An 18,267-nucleotide genomic window follows, 5' to 3' on the forward strand; every position below is an offset into this window, starting at 1 on the left:
ATGGCTACCTACACTTTCACCTTCCTGTGTGCCTTGTTCCTCTTTGCTGCTCTTCAGCTGCCTCCCGGTGCCAACGTAAGTATAAAAGACATGTCTTCTGAGATGCGCAGTCAAATTTTTGAGATGTATTCATGAAGTGAGTTTGTTTTGTTATTTGTAAAATCTTTTTTTTTTCTCATTAAACAATGTTAATTTCTGGTTTTAACGTGCAAAATGTTAACCTGTATTTTCTTTCTCTTTTCTGTACATCAAACCTGATGCAGGGTTGGTTTTTCTGTAAGTGTTTGTAATTATTATTCATCCTCAATATGTTCATTCAGACTCATTAGCCTCTACTGTTTTCCGAAACTTGCCAGTATCTCCTATATCTATGCTTTCCTTTCTTATTCAGCTAGCAGCCGTGGCTCCTCCTCTGGTTCTGGCTCTTCCTCTTCCTCCTCCTCAGACGCTAATGAGATTGTGAACAAACATAATGAGCTGAGGAGAGGTGTTCGGCCTACTGCTAGCAACATGTTGAAAATGGTAAAATTCTGGTGTATTAAGTGCATCTCATAGTCTCGAAAGCACAACAAACTTCACTGGGCCTGTGTGAAAAGATTCTGAACTGTTCCTTTATTCTGCTTATTTGTCCTTGATGTGATATTGCTGTTGATGTTCCAGCGCTGAGATCATATAATGTATATAGTTGGTCTACATATGCTGATTTTACAGCCATTCTATCCTCTGCTCCCCACAGTCCTGGAGCAATGAGGCTGCAGCCAATGCTCGGAAATGGGCAAATAGCTGCGCCATGGACCACAGTCCTAAAAGTTCCAGAAAGATCAGCAGTAAGTTACTCCTTACTCTCATTTTCATGTTTTCATGTGGCAGTGGTCAGGGAGGCGATACCATCGTGTCAGAGATGGATGACATAGCCAGCCAGTGAGTGATATTTATTTATGGAGTCTCTCTCTTACACACCCTTTCTCCTCCTCTTTGACTGCAGCTAGTGGCTGTGGAGAAAACCTGTACATGTCCAGCTGGAAGAACAGCTGGAGCAACGCCATCCAGTCCTGGTATGATGAGGTGAACGACTTCAGATACGGAGTGGGATCTGTGAACGGAAAAGATATCGGACACTACACACAGGTGCCCTTTTATCCCACAACACTGTAGTTCTAATCACAATTTGTGTACATACATCATATGTCATTTCTATTCATAAAACAATTTTAACCGCTTAAAAAATAAATTAAAAACACATGGTGATACACACATTAATGCCACTAGCCTGATAATTTCACATTTGATGTTTTTTTCTCTGCTCAGGTGGTTTGGTACAGGTCTAACGTGGTTGGCTGTGCCATGAAGTACTGCCGCAGCGCCAGAATGTACTTCTACGTCTGCCAGTACTGCCCACCGTAAGCACTTAACTTTTTTTTCATGATTTTTCCATTAAAATTGCAAGTCTAGCACATTTTCTGAATGCCTAGATGATTTTTATATGTTGATTAAGCTAATCTAATGCAAATAATGCTGAAAACATCATTTGAAGTATTTTGTGGTTTACCTGTAATTCTTGTAAGATGAATGCAAAAATGGATGCAACATAAGAGATGCCTGCTGTAGTGAGGAGAAAACTGCAATTTGCATGTAATTTATCCTCATACACCTCACTCAGCGGTCATTAAATAGTCATTCAAAAGTGCTTTTCCTCTCTGAGCATATCTGTGACATGTTTGGGCTGATATCCTGCGTGAGTCTTTATGCTGTTAATATTTGATATTCTGTCCTACATTTCAGTGGTAATTCTGGCCAAATGACTCGCCCCTACAAGAGAGGACGCCCCTGTGGTGACTGCCCCAACGCCTGCGACAACAAACTGTGCAGTAAGTAGCAAATATTGGTGCTGCAAGATGTAATCCTCTCATCCAGTTTTTTTTTTTGTGTTCTTTTTAATTAAATTTTATAGGTTAGTTTTTCCACTGTGGAAAAATGCATCAGTCCAAGTGAAATATATAGAATACACATCGAATATGTAGTAGTGACCTAATATTACATAATAAAATAACTTCAAGTCAAACTTATAAAATTTTATGCGAGTTATAACTACATTAGTTTAATCTCAGTGAATAGAGCCATCACTGTTTCTCCAAGCACAGATGGAAAGAAAAAACATGTGAGATTATTTATTCCTCCAGAACTTCTTCCAGAAGTCAATTTGTAGGACCTTCACTCCAGTTTAAATGGCATATCATTCATCTCTCATCTCTCTCTCTCTGTGTCTTTCTTTCTCAGCCAACCCCTGTCCCTACATTGATAAGTACAATAACTGTCCAGAGCTGAAGCAGCAGTGGGGCTGCAGCAACAGAGATGTTGGCTCTTGGTGTCGTGCCTCCTGCAAGTGCAGCTCTCAGATTTTTTAAATGCCTTTCCACATAGGCTCTGACTCATCAGTCAGTTTCAATAAAGATCTGCAGCATCAATCTCTGTGTCCTTGTCTTACTCACCTGAAACCCACCTCCCAAAATGTGACCCCTTTCTGCAGTTAGGAAATAAGTGCTTCTCTCTAGTTTAACACTTCAGGCTGCTTGATCTGTTCAGTAATCAGTAAAGATTAAAGAGGAAATTTACTTTGGCGCACTGCCTGTACAAACACTCCCTGCAGGGGCAGGTGCCTTTTGGCTGTAGAGTATGTAAGTTGTAAACTCCCAAAGAGGAAGGAGAGCACAGTTGACAGGGTGGGCTTGGCAGAAGCAGAGAGGAAAAGGTAATTCCACAGAGTTTCCCCAAACCTGAGCCAAAGAACATCCCCAGTTTGAGGCCACACCTGCTGGCCAGGGCTACTATTAACAAAACGAGTGCTGATAAAATCTAGTCCTTTTGTCTGTATGGAATATATTCAAGATTTCAGAATCCTGACTTCATATTTCAACTGATTAATGAGTGAGGACAATTAAAACACCCTTTCATTTCAAAATGTCACACTGATAAGACTTGAAAGTACATTTTGGAAATAGTCTATGATGTTATATGCAATAATCCAAGCTGCCAGGACTCCAAAGGGAGATTAAAAGGTAATTTCCTTTTCAATATGACGGCAGTCTGACCTTGAAATAGGTTTCCAATGAAATACATGACTTCCCATTTAGACGGAAACACTAATTATGAAAAGTGAAGGAAAAACATCCTGTTATCCATGTAAACTTGTCAAGAATGTTCTAAACTTTTTCATCATTGTTGTGCAGTGACAATGCCCCTCTTTTGATAACAGAAACAAAAACTCATTTCTGGAAAACTTGGTATATATTAAAAGTTCAGATATTCATACTGCTCTGCCACAAATGTGTTTAAGGATTCAATTATTGACAGAAATGTCATTATGAGATTGAGGTTTTTGTAGATTAAGCAACCAAACACTTGATAAAGTAGTTAAAATAAGCTTTACCTTGACTAATGACAATTTAAAAAAGGCACTCCAATATTAATGCATCAGTGATATATATATGAATATGTATAATACTATGAAAGGGGCTATTTAGTACCTTAAGTTTTGTTAGTGTAAGTAAATTATGATGATAATACTATTGCTTTGACCTAAGAAAGATTTTGATTCCAGGACTTTTACTTCAACTTCAACTCTTATTCTTCCTTTGGGCTTCCAGAAATGTGTTTAAATTGTCATCATTGGTGGTATGCCCTTCATCATGTCAGGCTGCAGCTTTTCTCAATGACATACTTTAATTGTTTGTTTATATTAAAGAAAACCTCTTCCACACCTGAGGTTGTGAGTGTGCCTCCCCTCAAGGGTTGACCACACATGTTCTGGCTGCACCGCAGGCTCCTGGTTCAAATAAGGCCATGTTTGTAGCCTCACACAGTCTACATTTGAGAAGCACAGATAGATCTACAGGCTCAGCTAGTTGGAATTCCTCCAGGCTGCATATGAATATTTATTTATTTGTTTAAACCATTGTGTGTTTCCACTCTACTTTCACAGTAGAGGTTGTTTTCATTTTGGCTCATAAAATGATCCGCTCACACTTCCACATAGATTTCCTATTGGCACATTGTTACACACACTACTATTGTGTTGAAATTAGTCCCATTTTCATGTGATAACAACCTGCTTTCATTGAAAATAAACTTTCTGTAACCTTGTGCACATGCCAGAAAAGGCTCACTCTTCATACCATCACACATGGGAGTACATACAAATATAACAGAGGTAAAGAAAACAAAACTCGTTTTTGCTCCGTCATTATCTGCAATCCCCATGGGGTTGAATAAATTGACAGATAAGAGAACCACCTGAAGTGAGTGGTCAGGGGAGGTGGAGTGTTATTCCCCCAGCGGAGGGGAGATGGGGTCTTTCCTCTGCCAGTGTGTCCAGTGATATCAGAGGTCCTCTGGCTTGGCCGAGCTCGATAAGCCCGGCTGTGCCATCCTGTGGGGCTTATCAACTCCAGCAGCAAGCCTCAGTCCCAGACCAGAAAATGTTTATAACTTTGGCGTCAGTTGGTCTTCCTGAACAGTAGATTGTGTAATATGGAAGAAATAATGACCACTGTTAAAGTTGATGTATTCTCGTATAAATCAACAATGTGACTGCAGGAAACCTGCAAGGACCTGCTGCAAGATTTGCCCTGTTCTGTAGTTTCCTCAGTCTCTCAGGTTGAGTTAAAATCAGACAGGCCGTGTTAACACAGCTTATTACGAATCCACCAGACCACCTTCTGCATGTCTGACCACAGAGAAAGTAATCAAGTATAGATGATACATTTCCCCTGCTATCTCTGTGACTTAAACAATGTTAGAAACAAGAGTGATGAAAGCGTGAAAGACAGAAGAGACAAAAAGAGAAGGAACTGAGTTGGCGGAAACACAAAAGCACTTTTTCATACTGAGAAAAAAAGGCAGGAAGGCACTCGGAGATCAGTTACATCAGTCTGTCCAGGCTAAAGACATGTTTCATTTAGTCTGAGCTGTTATCTCCCTGTATCATGATCCCCGTGGACTAGAAACAGGATGCTGAAAAAAAAAGAGAGAGCTCGAAAACTGACCAAAGATCTCAGGGCTCGGTGCAGCAAACTGTACTTTATTCTCTGCACTAAACTGACTTTAAAAGCCAGATTAAATACGCGTGACAATGAGTCAACTAGCATTTGTAAATAATAGTTAAGTTTGTGCTAAAACCCCTTGAGAACCAGATGGGAGGGTTTCACTGGATTACAACAAATCAGAAAGCGTTTGGATAGTATTAAATGATGAGAATACCAAACAATGATTGCCCAAACCATCTAGTACTCATTGTGAATTCACATCTCCTGTCTGATCCAAACCCTTTGGGCACTAATGATCGAAATAAACTATAAAACAACATCAGGGCTAGGCCTCATACAGCAAGTGTTACCTATGGGAAGTGCATCTCCTGCCAATTGAGTGCTGCAGAAACATTCAAACATGCTCCTGATGAAAGCAGAGCATGACGGTTGTGCTGCTTCCTTCCCTTCATTGAATGCTTTGAGATGCAGCGCAACAAAACTTGCTAACAGGATCCCCAAGTCGCCTATTAAGATTTCATCACACACAAGGAAACATCTGAAGCACTGCAAACAGAACTCCTTAGTTGCACACCAAAGCACTGACAGATCACTTTCATCGATAAAGGCTTGAAGGAAGGAGGATTGTAGCCATGGCAAACACTTTATTTCTAATCTGTATGTGGTAGCTAGTTCTATAGTAACCGCATACTTCCCTATATTGTCCCAAAAGCTCATAACCTATGGATTGGGTGCACAGTATGGAGCTTTTGTGTGCCCAGTGCTTCCTTAAGTGCCTGTTGTGTGTGACCATGGTTATTGTTTTATGGGTGAGCGTGCTGGCTATGAGTTCAACCAGTGGCCATAGATTGAGTTCTCCCAGCACACTAAGCTAAAACAGGCCTGGTTCACGTCAGCCATTAGCGAGCGAGTGTTGTTCTTTCTCCGAGCCGGTGCCTGCTTGATAGCTCTTCTCAGTCAAGAAGTAAATGTACGTTAAACAAACATTTGAAGAGGGGTCCCAAGCCTTAAGCAGAGGAAATGGTTAAAGTGGGTGTATCCCAAACACAATGTATAGCAAAACATTCCTTCACACACAAAACCACAACTGTGAAAGAAAAGAAAATCAAGAACTGTCAAGTCAAGATATAATTTGCAGTTAAGAAGCTACATCCAAATTGTTTTTGCTCAAGGATAATAGAGGAGTAACGATACAGTCAACGGTTTATTAAAGTCTAGTAAAATACACAATGCAGAGTTTTTGGACATTCACTTTTTTTTAAATCAAAGTTGAAATAAAAAATAAACTCACACTTTTCTTTAAAACCATATATATAGACTAGATTTTTTATTCTTTATATCTTTCTACCCAGTTTTGTTTGTTTGTTGTTGTCCGTAATGATGTGTACTCTGTCAGTGAGTGCTGGTATACATCTACAATGTGTGGAAAAAGAGAAATATGTTTAAAGGTCTATTCATTATTACTAATGCTATTTGCCAAAAAACATCACATTTTTGGGTTGCTAGGTTATGAAAAAAATCCTTTTACACCTGTTTATACTTTCCTGTAACAAATGTTAATAAACCAAATAATAAATTATTATAAATGAATACGTTCTATAATAACTTAATAAGAGCCTTTCAAGCTTTGGTCCCATAGTCCAAACTGTGAAATGGATTATTCAGAAGTAATACAATGCTTTATTTAATCACGTATTAAGCATTCATTACAAATTATAAACCCTTTATAAAGGGTCTTTTTGAAGGTGGTACAGAAAATAATCAAGTTTTCTACTTAACTTCCAATGCAAATGTAAGTTATAGAATCTCTTTATACAAATAAAACTAAAGTTAAGTTTAAAATGTCCAAACAAGAATCCTCATAAAGATAAGCAGCAGATGCCAAACTTGGCTGGAGTTTACATTCTACAAACACCCGTGAAAGCTTTGACAGTTCACAATAGTACTACTGGAGGACATTTAACAGCTCCTACTGGTATTTAATGTATGTAAACAAGAAATAGTTCCTCTTGAGAGTCAAAACTGATCAGAGTTAGTTAAGGGGAACCTATTGTGTACATTTACATGTCTTAATTTTTAATCTGGAGCTATACTCAAATATCTTTGCATTATTTTTATGCAGCCCTTCAGTTTAGCCTCTGTGTTTTAGCTCCTGTCTCTTTAAGGCTCACACTCCCAATGAGCCCATGGACTCAGATTTTTGTATCACAATATAATGTGCCATGATGTACTGTTACACAACCAACCAACATCATGCAATGCTTTGTTTTTTCAAGAATGATAAATAGTTTCTTTGCCTTAAACAAACCTCCATGTCATCTTTAATATCACATATTTCCTCAAATATATTTCTTTATGAAATTCATGAAAATGAGTGTCTAGGAAACATTTATGAAATGTATACCCGTCCTGGTGTAGTATCACATTGGGGAGGCCTCACGCTCTCACAAATATTGCATGAGAGCGCGTTATTTTCTCCAGAGTGCTGTTCTCACTGCAGTTGACCGGCTATTTTTCCCACTCTTTGCCTTAATAATAAATAAGTCCCACAGGTCTTTACATCTGCTTATCGCTGCTGCCACAGTAATCTGACACAGACGTTTGCCGGACCTGACATTTACACAGAAGAGGGAGGGGAACATTCCTTTTTCTCATCCTGGTAAATCTGTTCACCATTAGCTGGTGTCAGACAGATGCAGGGACCAAATCCATAAGCTTCACTCAGGAATGGCTTGGTCATGCAGGGGTCAATCACTCACGGTTCATTATTTCAGTGGCAGCCGATGCATTACTTGTACAGTGGTTGTGTGACATGAGAGGAGATAGTTTGAAAGGTCAAGTCTTCCTGATAAGAAAGTTTAATAACTTGCAGGGAGTATACTCTAAAATGAAAATGTTGCTAAATGTGTCATTTTTATTGGCCATTTGCTTTTCAGATGTTTTTTTCACAATGTTAAACACAAGATTACATTACATGATACTACAGTGCAAGTTGTGTAACCAGCCTGGAGCCACAAAAACAATAAAAGCAAAGTAGACTTTTTGTATTCATACATCTATCTCAGCTTTATTAATCAATTGAGGTTAGATTGCAAAAGAGAAAATGCATTTATTCCTAGAAATTCCTCATATGTTTTCCATTATTTTCTACGGGGATACACACTGGTGTCACAATGTAGATAAATGGTTGTGAGACAATATTTTTTTCATGCATCTGGCTTATGGAAGCAGTTATTCATTTTCACTATGACAGGCCACATTTTCATGAGGAACATAAATGACCAAACCAGAGAGAGAATCATAAAGAATCATAGTAGGTATGTCCACAGTTACCTAATCAGAGATCTGTGCTGACCACCGAATCCTTTATAGTCACAAACAGCAGAGAGTGCTCAACTTGGTAAACAAGTTGTTATGAAGTGTTATTGTAATGTAATTTATGGTTCTGTCAAAACTTACTGCAGCTGTTGTATGTGCATATTTTACTGCAGGCAAGTGAAAATGTGCACCATTATACCAATATTTAAAGATCTGTATCATGGCCCATGGCTCATTTAAAAAAAAAATTGTTTTAAAATACTGAGTCTATTTTAAACATATCTGTGACATTTTATTCACCAACATTAGTTTTTTCTAAATCCACCTTTCCTTACAACCCAGATTCCCCTCTTTACCCCAGCAAACTGATTCAGAAGTAATAAATACTAAATTGGCATTATTAATAACCACCTTCTCCAATTGGCTGGAAGTGTGGCCCCCACCTTCAACCCTGACTTAATAATGTAAGTTCCCTTCCGTCATATTTGTACCTGATGTAATGTCTGCAGCTGAAGATGTAAGACAGTATATTATAGCTCTCTATGAAATGGAGTTTAATCCTGAATGAAGGGGAGGAACCTGCTGTTGCACAGTTGAGATTTCAACAGGATGTTTCAGAATGATAAGACTGTGGCTTTCCTGACAATGGAGGTTCTTACAGTAGCTGTGTTGATTTTCAGAAAAGGTCCATCCCATCTTCCAAACTACCTTTTAATCTCCTGAGCACAGGTCAGGATATTATCATTTACCCACTGGTTAAATGCACTGGTACGCTATTTTTTAGTGCTTCAAAATAGGTCTGGATGATGAAAATTATGAGGTAAGTAAGCTCGGCATGCCTCCTTGTGATCTGAACACTGACCCTATATCAACATTGCATGCATGCACTCACATACAAACCTCATACCTTCTAGGAAAATTGCCAATATTATTACATCAAGGGTTTGTACAACCCTACCGTGCCTTGTTACATTTTAAATCAACCATGTGTTTCCTAATTTATGGCTTGAGGTGTAAAACTATCATGGGAAAAACAAACACGTGCTCTCCCACATACAGCAAAGGGAATCTATACTGCACATCTGGGTAGCCCTTATGTAATTAACATGCCTCCTATAATAACTAGCATGTGGGGAAACATTTAAACAGCTGTATAATCATACAACAGATATATTTAACATACTGTATGTTCTGTTTCATGTGGCTGCCGGAAATTCTTTCATATAATCAGTAAATTGCTTTTAATTAACATTTTTAAGAAAGTCTATTGCTCAGCTGAAACTTACATGACTCTTATCTTTGTCTGTGCAGGATGCCAACCACTTTTGCAGTCTCTAAATGTTTGAAATGTTTTAAATACTGTAAAGGTTTAACAAGACTCATTAATTATATCATATACACAAAGCTCCTCCCAGTTGTGTGGTCTGTTGTTTGCGTGACAAGTAATTTTGTCTTTTTTCCCTCCCTTTTCTACTTCTCCGTCATGCCTCAAACCACCAGTTGCTCTACATCCTGTGCATTGAAAGCTCACTCCCTGTGTTGTTTAAGTCAGGATGTTTTTTTGTTGCTTTTTTACCCTGTCCCTCCCCTCCTTCGTTTTCCTTTTACAATGGGAAGTCCTGGGTTGTGGTCCAATCATTTTAGTTTTTATTAAGATGCAGTGATAACGTAGCAGGTTGATTGCCGCGTGGAGCCACATGAGGAAAGGGTGCGGCGAAGGCCCTCAATTAGGCTTCATTTAAAGAAGCCTGCACTAGATAAAGCAATTACATATCACTGCAGGGAGACTCTGTCTTAAAAAACGCAACATGACATCAGGATGTGCTGCAGAGGAAGCTGCAGCGCTGGCTATCAAACAAAGGCTTATCTAACAATAATGTGATAGCAGTTTTTTTCCGTGGGATAAAAACTGTGGGAAATCAAAACCAAAAAAAAGAAAGAGGTGTGCTTTAACGCATCTCCACTCATTCTGTTACTGTGCAAGGCATACAATTAGTTTGACATTTAAAAGTGAAAACAAACTCAATGTTAAAATGTGACATTATGAGTTCATGTCTAACTCCTGACAACTTTGAATGCATTTTGTCACTTTTTCTGCAATTCAAACTGAGAAAAAATGTCAGCATTAAAATTTGTGAGAGTGTTATCATATGTTTCATACTTGCAGTAGCCTGGGACTTGAACTTGCTTGTGTTATCTTTGTAATTGAGGAAACTACAAAGTACAGCAAAGACTTATCTCTGTGTGTGAGCAAATAGTAGAAGTCCCATGACACTACAAAGTAACCAAAGTAGCTGCCCCTAGCCCCTCATCGCCCCTCTACAGCTGGCCTGTTACACATACTCCCTCAAGTAGAGCGTATACTGTTGCTGTAAACAGCAAGCATGGGTAGGAACATATTTGTAGACATAAAAGGCCTTTATAGAGTCAGTAGTATGCCATTCTAATTACCATACATCACATCTATTCTGCTTAAATGTTTCGTAAATGCTCAAAATGTCATGCATCTTAATTTGATTCGTTATACTCCACAGCTGCAAGCAAACTGTATGACATGCTGCTTTGTTACACTTAAAAGATAGTGAATGCTGAGCATATTTAAATCTAAATCATCCAGGATTTGCACTAGCAGTAACCTCCCAGTAATAACCATATATGCACCTAAAAAGCATGGACGGGCCTCAGAGGTTCAGTTACTGTATGTCTTCCTGCTGTCACGGGAAAAACACATAACTGCAATTTCTCTGTATCACGTTATGCACATGTGGTTTCTGTCCCACAGTGTTCATGCTGTACGCACGCTCCTCTGTCTACACTCTGTTTTGACTGATGTCTGCTGTGCACCCCATGTTAATACGATAGGCATAGCGCAAAATCCTAAGCATGCACACCTGTTAAACATTGAAGTGGTCTCAGCCGTCTTCAAACAGCGCTGCCTATCAGCATCTGCAGTTGTGTGCAAAGCCTTTAAAGTATTCGTTGGGTGCTGTAAGGAGTTCAGTGGTCATGTTATGAAAATGCAATGTGTGACTGACAGAAAGGTAATATTACTTTCATGGGATCTGACAATTTATTCTTAAAGGTTTCTGTTTTGCTACTTGTTGCCATAGTTTCTTTCCACCTCACGTGAGACTCTACAAATAGTCTACCAGATGGGTGGCCTATTAACTCAAGCACTGACAGAAGTGCTGTGTAACACTACAGGATGCTATACAGGGAAAATAATTGTCCATAACTTAAATAGCATAAAGGGCTACCGCAACATAAACATTATGAGAGCTAGTTATTGTTCTTGATTGCCAGCAGCCAACATGCTGATTAACCGTCCACATAGGCTTTCCTCTGAGTGGGCTTATCAGGGTGTGCAACTGTTCCCCACAGCCCCAGCCACAGGAAACAAGGGGTGGGGTACATTCAGGGGGGTGTGGTGAGTGTGTAGCCCGAGGATGAAGAGGAGGAGTGTCTACGCGCTATCATCCTCTGCATTCCAGTTCACACCCCCCGTGGTGCATCTGGGGAGTTGGGAATGAAATGCAGAGACCAGCGACCGTCCAGCAAACAATGCCTGTCTTAAAAAGTGAACATCACAAAAAAATCTTGTGGTACTGGTGGGGATATTTTTACCCTGCTGGCATCAGAGTAATATGATGTTTCTCACTTTTCTACACAGCAACAGGCCATAAACATTGTTATGAAATTTGGTATGAATATGCATGGTCCCCAGAGGATGATATCTAGCCTGGTTCCAGACCTCTGACTTACAGCCCGCACACTAATCAGAGCTTTGTAGGCGATATTAAGAACAGTTGTCTTCCTACATAGCAACCTGCATCCACATCTTGTTATTGTTTGCTTTGCTTTTAAATATATATCCTTATTGTTTGAATTGCATGTACACTACTGTTTATTGCCTTGGTGAGTTTTTATTTTGTTCATGGTTTTCTGTTTTTATGCTGCCTTGCTGTAAAAACAATTTCCTCTTGTGGGAAGATGAAGATGTGAACTGAACTACAGCAACATAGATTCATGGTGCAGCTGTACAGGTTGTAAGTCAACTTACTCAAAATAGCAACAAAGAAATCTGCATATTTATTTCATTATCCTGATGAATGTGTAGTCATCAGCCTTTCCAACTGTTACTGAAACTTCTGTGTAAGCTGAAAATGACAAAACTACTCCTGCCTACAAACCAGAAATCAGCTAACACAAACACAATGTCATGCTGCATGTTTGACCAACACTTTGGCCCATGAGCTTGTATTTTAAAACAGTTAGACATGAAAGGATATTCATGGCACCCAGAGGATGAATCCCAATGTTTTGGGACCCCAGACGTTTTCAACTAGCCAAAATGTTCACAAGAAATAATCAAATGATAGTAGACATTCATAGACCCTAAAGCATACATACTCAATAGGTCTGGATTAAAGCGTTTGTTTTGGTACAGACCTGGAAATAAATTGTGTCACTTTTGAGTGACCCACTGTTATCACATCAACAGCTGTCATCACTCAGCTGCCCACATGTTGCTGTAGTAAGCAAGGTTGTTGTGGAATGTAGGCACTCCGCTTGATAAAGTAAAATGTCTTGTTCAAGAGTAGCTGATAGTAAACAATATGAAGTCAAGGATGACTGAACTGAGAAATTGTGCTTGTTTTGCCCAGGAGGAGGTATGCAACTACTGTGTTTGATATGCAATGAAACATGCAATAATAATAATATGATGGAAATGTATTAAGGGGACCTCTAAGACTTGTATATGAGTGCCCCTGCACTAGAGCATTAACCATTTACGTTTCCTTTACTTCAACTTGTTTTTACCCGTGCTACCCTCAAACCAAATTATCCACACAAGATATCTCATGATCATGAAAAGAATTAATGCAAATGTAGGTATTTAAGGGTATTGGCAGCAGTTATACAATGATTTCACCACTGCACATGACTCATACATTTACTCATGCCTGGGTCCTTTGAAATATGAAGAGACCAGATCCTTTCTCATCACAGACACGCTTCTCATCTTCAGCTTGAACAGCAGCGGTTACCTACTGAGCGTCTGAAGTGGACTACTTCTTTGACCAACCTAAGCATAGCAATCCCTGCTCCTGCTGTCAGTGGACTTAAAAGGCTGCAGTTGCACACAGAGATAATAATATGTGCAAAGCAGAGGAAGGAGTGAATTATTTCACTGAATTTCTTAGGAATATTAACTCTTTACATTTTTGTACACTTTCACTTAAGTGAAACACCTGATGGTTCATATAAAACAGGAATTCTGCAGCTGGAAACAATGTTGAACATTGACTGCACATATGAATATCATCCATGTCTAATCCTTTCATATGTATTCATTTTTCCAGCAGAGTTGCTCCGGTGAAATACTCAGAGAGCAAAGTGATTTCTACTATCTACAAGACACCAGAAAGTGACTCACTGCTGTGCTCACTGCTGTCTGAGACAAATACTGTTGTTGCAGAAATTGTGTTGTAACTTCCAAAGCTACATTGTCAGCTGTTTGATCCCGTATGTTCACACCTGTCAAAGTGTCCTTGAGTTAAACATTAATGGCCCACTTGCTCTGGGCACTCATCAAAGCTGGCCCTGACATCTGACCTCTGTGGACTTCTCAAACTCTTCAAACCGAAATTCCAGACAAATTCATATTCAGTTGTCCTAAGTAGTGGCATGTTCATGTGCCTCTTTTGGGTTCCTTTTTAATCTATCTGAGAAAAAGTAAATAAAATAAATTCCACTGGCAACCATTTTTTGAATGCTACAGCCTGATGCCATATCTTTGCATTATTTAATAATAAGCCTTTTCATTAACTCTTCTGTTGTTGGCATATCAGACACCACTCAAACGGTTTGTTTTTAATATAATTATGTGCATATGCATTTACTTATATTACATTTGTATTTAAATGATTGGCCTAAAAAGAGTCCTCTTGCAGAAATTTCTACCAAGCATAAAAATATATGTAAATAAGAAATCTGCATGTGTTTTCTCACAAATTATGAGTAGGGTTAATACCACTGAGGTTAATGAGATGTTTGTGTGGCTATATCATTCAAGAAGTGACATTAAATCTGTATATTTGTTATTAGAATATTAGAATCACAACTACACCTCAATGAACACTGAGCACTTTAAACTGTGATTTTTATTTAAGCATGCAGTATTTTTAACTTTCAGTTCCTGGCGCTCTGAGCTCTACAGGCAAGGCAGACCTGCAGCGCTGCTCTGAACCTGCAACGAACTGGAAAATAGTTTCCCAGTGGATGCACTGGTTTCATAGAAAACTTCAAAGTATCTACAATGCCTCATTTCGAGGGAAGGTCAACATTCACTCGATAAATTCTCCTCCATTTATTCTTTAGGCCTCATAAATCAAGCAGGATTATTACAGATATTCCTCATAAAACATTCTGCAGAGCTCACGCACATTTATGCAGAAAGATGTATGTAATATTACAACGTTACCCCACCCAACAAAAGCCTGATTGCTTTACAGTTTTGATTAATGAGGAGAAAAGACCTGGATTTTGTCTGTCACAATAACTGGCCTCTGTTTCTAATCAGGCACATACATATCTCTATATGGAAGAGTCCTCCAAACTGAGGAATGTGGTGTTGATCCCTCGAGGAATCCAACAAGAGGCTTCACAGGGGTGCAGAGAGACTGTATCATGCAGTGTGAAAGGAGGACTCCTAATGATAACTATAATTCCTAATACTGCTCTTCAAGAAGAGTGATAAGAAGTTCATATTTTCAAGGTTAGAGCACACATTAACAGTGCATGTGGGGTTGACCTTTGCATGAGAAAGAGCTGTACAAACACAACCACAGAGGAATGTCCATACACAAATATCAGCTGTAAGTTGGTTCTATCAAGAATTTATATCAATGGGATTTCTCTAAATAAATTGTAATTTTCTGTCATGAAAGAAAAACTTTTCCCTGATGTGAGGAGTTTTATCAAAAAGTAATTATTCGAAGTACATATGAAGCTGTGGACCTCAGTTTGACCCTTACATCTGGTTGACTAAGTCATGTCCAGGAATGTCCTGACACAAGGAGCTACAGAAATCTAAAGTAGTAATCTATCATCCGACTACTTCACCCTTTGAACTCGGACATTTACCGAGCCATCTTGCCACTACAGCAAGACTCATGTCTGTGACAGATGGACTGAGTATCAACTGTACAGTTAGTCAGGTTACAAAGCAGCGCAGGACATCAGAGTGGTCAGAGTGGTCATGCATGTTGCGTAATGGCACGTGTGGAACTGAGACAAAGGATGGAGCACATTTAGGCCTGATGACTTGTTTATTTTCCACAAATCAGTGCTTTACGGTGGGGTTGTGAGCAGAGATAAATCGCTTAATGGCTTTCCTGGAATGTGAAGTTCATAGAAAGGCTAGATTAAAACTGATTTGAGCTGATAAAAGAATACTTGTCTAGTTTTTCAATCCTTAGTTGCTTTAATGTTCAAACTTTCTCTGATTCTGTGAACCTAAAGAAAATGACGTACTTATCTTTTTTAGAAGAAACTGCCAAATTATTTCAAGACTGTCAAAGTTTATAACAGAAAGGAGCCTGAATTTCACAATATCCAATGTCACAGGCTCAGTAATAAACTCCCACTCTGGATCTCTAGATAGAACTAGATTAAGCACAATTACTTTCCCTTTTGCATAGCATGGACAGAAAGTGTTTTCATCCACCTGTTTTGATGCCCATTAAAGAACCTGAGAGGAAAGATGGGAAGTTACATTACATGCCAAAAAGCTTTTACAATTAATTGGAAAAATTGGTGTGTTGATAAAAAGATAATGGAACTGACACAGCAAATAAATCATAATGTACATGATGCATTTCATGTTATGTTTCCGCAATAGAGACAAAAATGTCTAAAGGCAAAATGCTCGTAGAGCTAATGAGGTTGCTAACTGTCAGTTAAGGGTTATAATTAACTAGCTTGTTAGCTTGGTTGCTAACAGAACAAGAGGCTCAAACCGGTCATTCAAAAGACCTTGGAGTGATGCCTATCTTATAACTGCCAGTGCCTTTTTTGTGGAGCTGTGTACTCCAACATTCAAAGGATAAATACAAGTGGAGGGTTAAAAACCATTTCCTCCATTATGGATTCTCCGACTTTCAGTTCCCTCAAAGATATACTATGTCAAGAACACTTAATAGTCAATGTGCAAATTCACATGTCAAAGTTCATCAAAGTTCAATTTAATGCAAAACCAAACAAATATAATATAATACAATATTATATAATATTTATTATATAAATAATATATGTAAATTATTTTGCTTTATTTTATTTTTTATACTCTGGTGTGACTAGTTTTTTAAAGGAATAGTTTGACATTTTTAGAAACATGTTTATTGCTTTCTTGGTGAAAAGTTGATGACAACATTATTCTTATGTCTGAGTACTAAGTATTACTATTATTTTCCATACACAAGCAGAATTTTAAAAGAAATATTTGGTTTTGGGGGGAGTTTCATGCTGTTACTCTTAACATGGATCTGGAGCTGGATTATGCACAAGTAGAGTTACAGAAGAAATGTTATCTAAGAGCACTGACACCTCTAGGTAGGTATGTGAGACTGAGAGCATTTCCTGTTACTGAACAGCCTTTTCTATATGAACAGCACTCTCAAGCTCTCAATTACAGCTGAGACACTGAACTTGACAGCTCAGGATCCATTGCAAATTATAGACATAATAATGGGTCAATTAATGGCCTACTGGAGTTTCACTGTTATTTCTTAGCGCCAGAGCTAATCTGGGAGTAACAATAATAGTTAGATTGGAGGAGGAAAACAGCCACTGTATACTTTGTGTTTAACAGACTGAAATCCCCCCAAAAAAGCTGTAAGTCAAAAGGAAGCTTCGCTAGGGAGTATCTTATTGTCATTGTCATAACTACATGACTGTGGTAGTTAGACCACAAATCCTCCTCCACTGTTCAAATTTGTCTGTTCACAACAACATGGCTAAACCCAGTGAAAAAGCCTCCCACCGTCTGCCAAAAATGAGAGTAAAACCCTGATTGAATAATGAGTCAGCATGAGTGGATTAGTTCTTGTGTTGCTGCAGAGTTTCTGATATTTCTAAACATTTGGAAGTAATTTCCCAAATGGTCTGGGAAAACCCTCACTGCACTCAGCTCCAAGACAAACACAAATGTGTTGCTGGCAGTGATTAACTACTCTGCTTGTTCTTAAGGCTCTTGGCCCAAATAAAGGACCTCTGGCCTGGAGTAATTTGGTCTCAGATTGTCACCATACTCACTGTGGGAGCTGAGCACTGGATCAGGACCTTGCAGGCCAATCAAAGCTGTCAGTGTGGATAGTTTCCAGTGGGAATGGAGGCAAAGTCATGTACATTATGTAACCATGACTCAAGACAGTTGATGGTAAAAGGTTTGAACTAACCTGTAACCTGATCACAGTTACACATACAGTGCCGTCTGAAAGGTTCATAAAGTAAGTGGTCTGACAATGTCCAGCGGTTTTAAAGCAACCAACCCTGTCTTATTGAAATTATGTTTATATACTACACCAAACTCTGGACTTGGTTGAGGTTAGTGAAAAATCGCAATTTCAGTTAAATATACCGAAACCTGTGCTGTGCTTCAAGTCACTGCTGACCTTTTTCTGTATTGAACCAAGAGCCTGATCTTTCTTTAACTTTAACCAAGTGCTACCAGTGCTTTAACATAACCATAAAAAAGATTAGTATAGCCACTGCAAAGAAATGTGTCACTTAACTTTTTACTCATATGATCAATATAATATTGAAGCAATATGACACAATTAGCAAATCTCTGTAGAGATCACATCTTCCTTGTCTGGGTTCACTGGTGGAAAGCTGAAATATATTC

At 38.7% G+C, this 18,267-nt stretch overlaps 1 protein-coding gene across 1 annotated transcript in view; it reads left to right on the forward strand.

The window, feature by feature from the left end:
- Positions 1 to 18,267, forward strand: part of LOC133997968 (cysteine-rich venom protein TEL1-like) — a 19,637-nt gene continuing 1,370 nt past the window's right edge. Inside the window, exons 1-7 of the mRNA XM_062437708.1 lie at positions 1 to 79; positions 392 to 522; positions 737 to 827; positions 986 to 1,128; positions 1,309 to 1,400; positions 1,783 to 1,868; positions 2,278 to 2,354. Of these exons, the coding sequence (XP_062293692.1) occupies positions 1 to 79; positions 392 to 522; positions 737 to 827; positions 986 to 1,128; positions 1,309 to 1,400; positions 1,783 to 1,868; positions 2,278 to 2,354 (699 nt within the window). The remainder of the gene's footprint in view (positions 80 to 391; positions 523 to 736; positions 828 to 985; positions 1,129 to 1,308; positions 1,401 to 1,782; positions 1,869 to 2,277; positions 2,355 to 18,267) is intronic.

The sequence above is a fragment of the Scomber scombrus genome, chromosome 17, assembly GCF_963691925.1.
Source record: "Scomber scombrus chromosome 17, fScoSco1.1, whole genome shotgun sequence".
Lineage (NCBI taxonomy): Eukaryota > Metazoa > Chordata > Actinopteri > Scombriformes > Scombridae > Scomber > Scomber scombrus.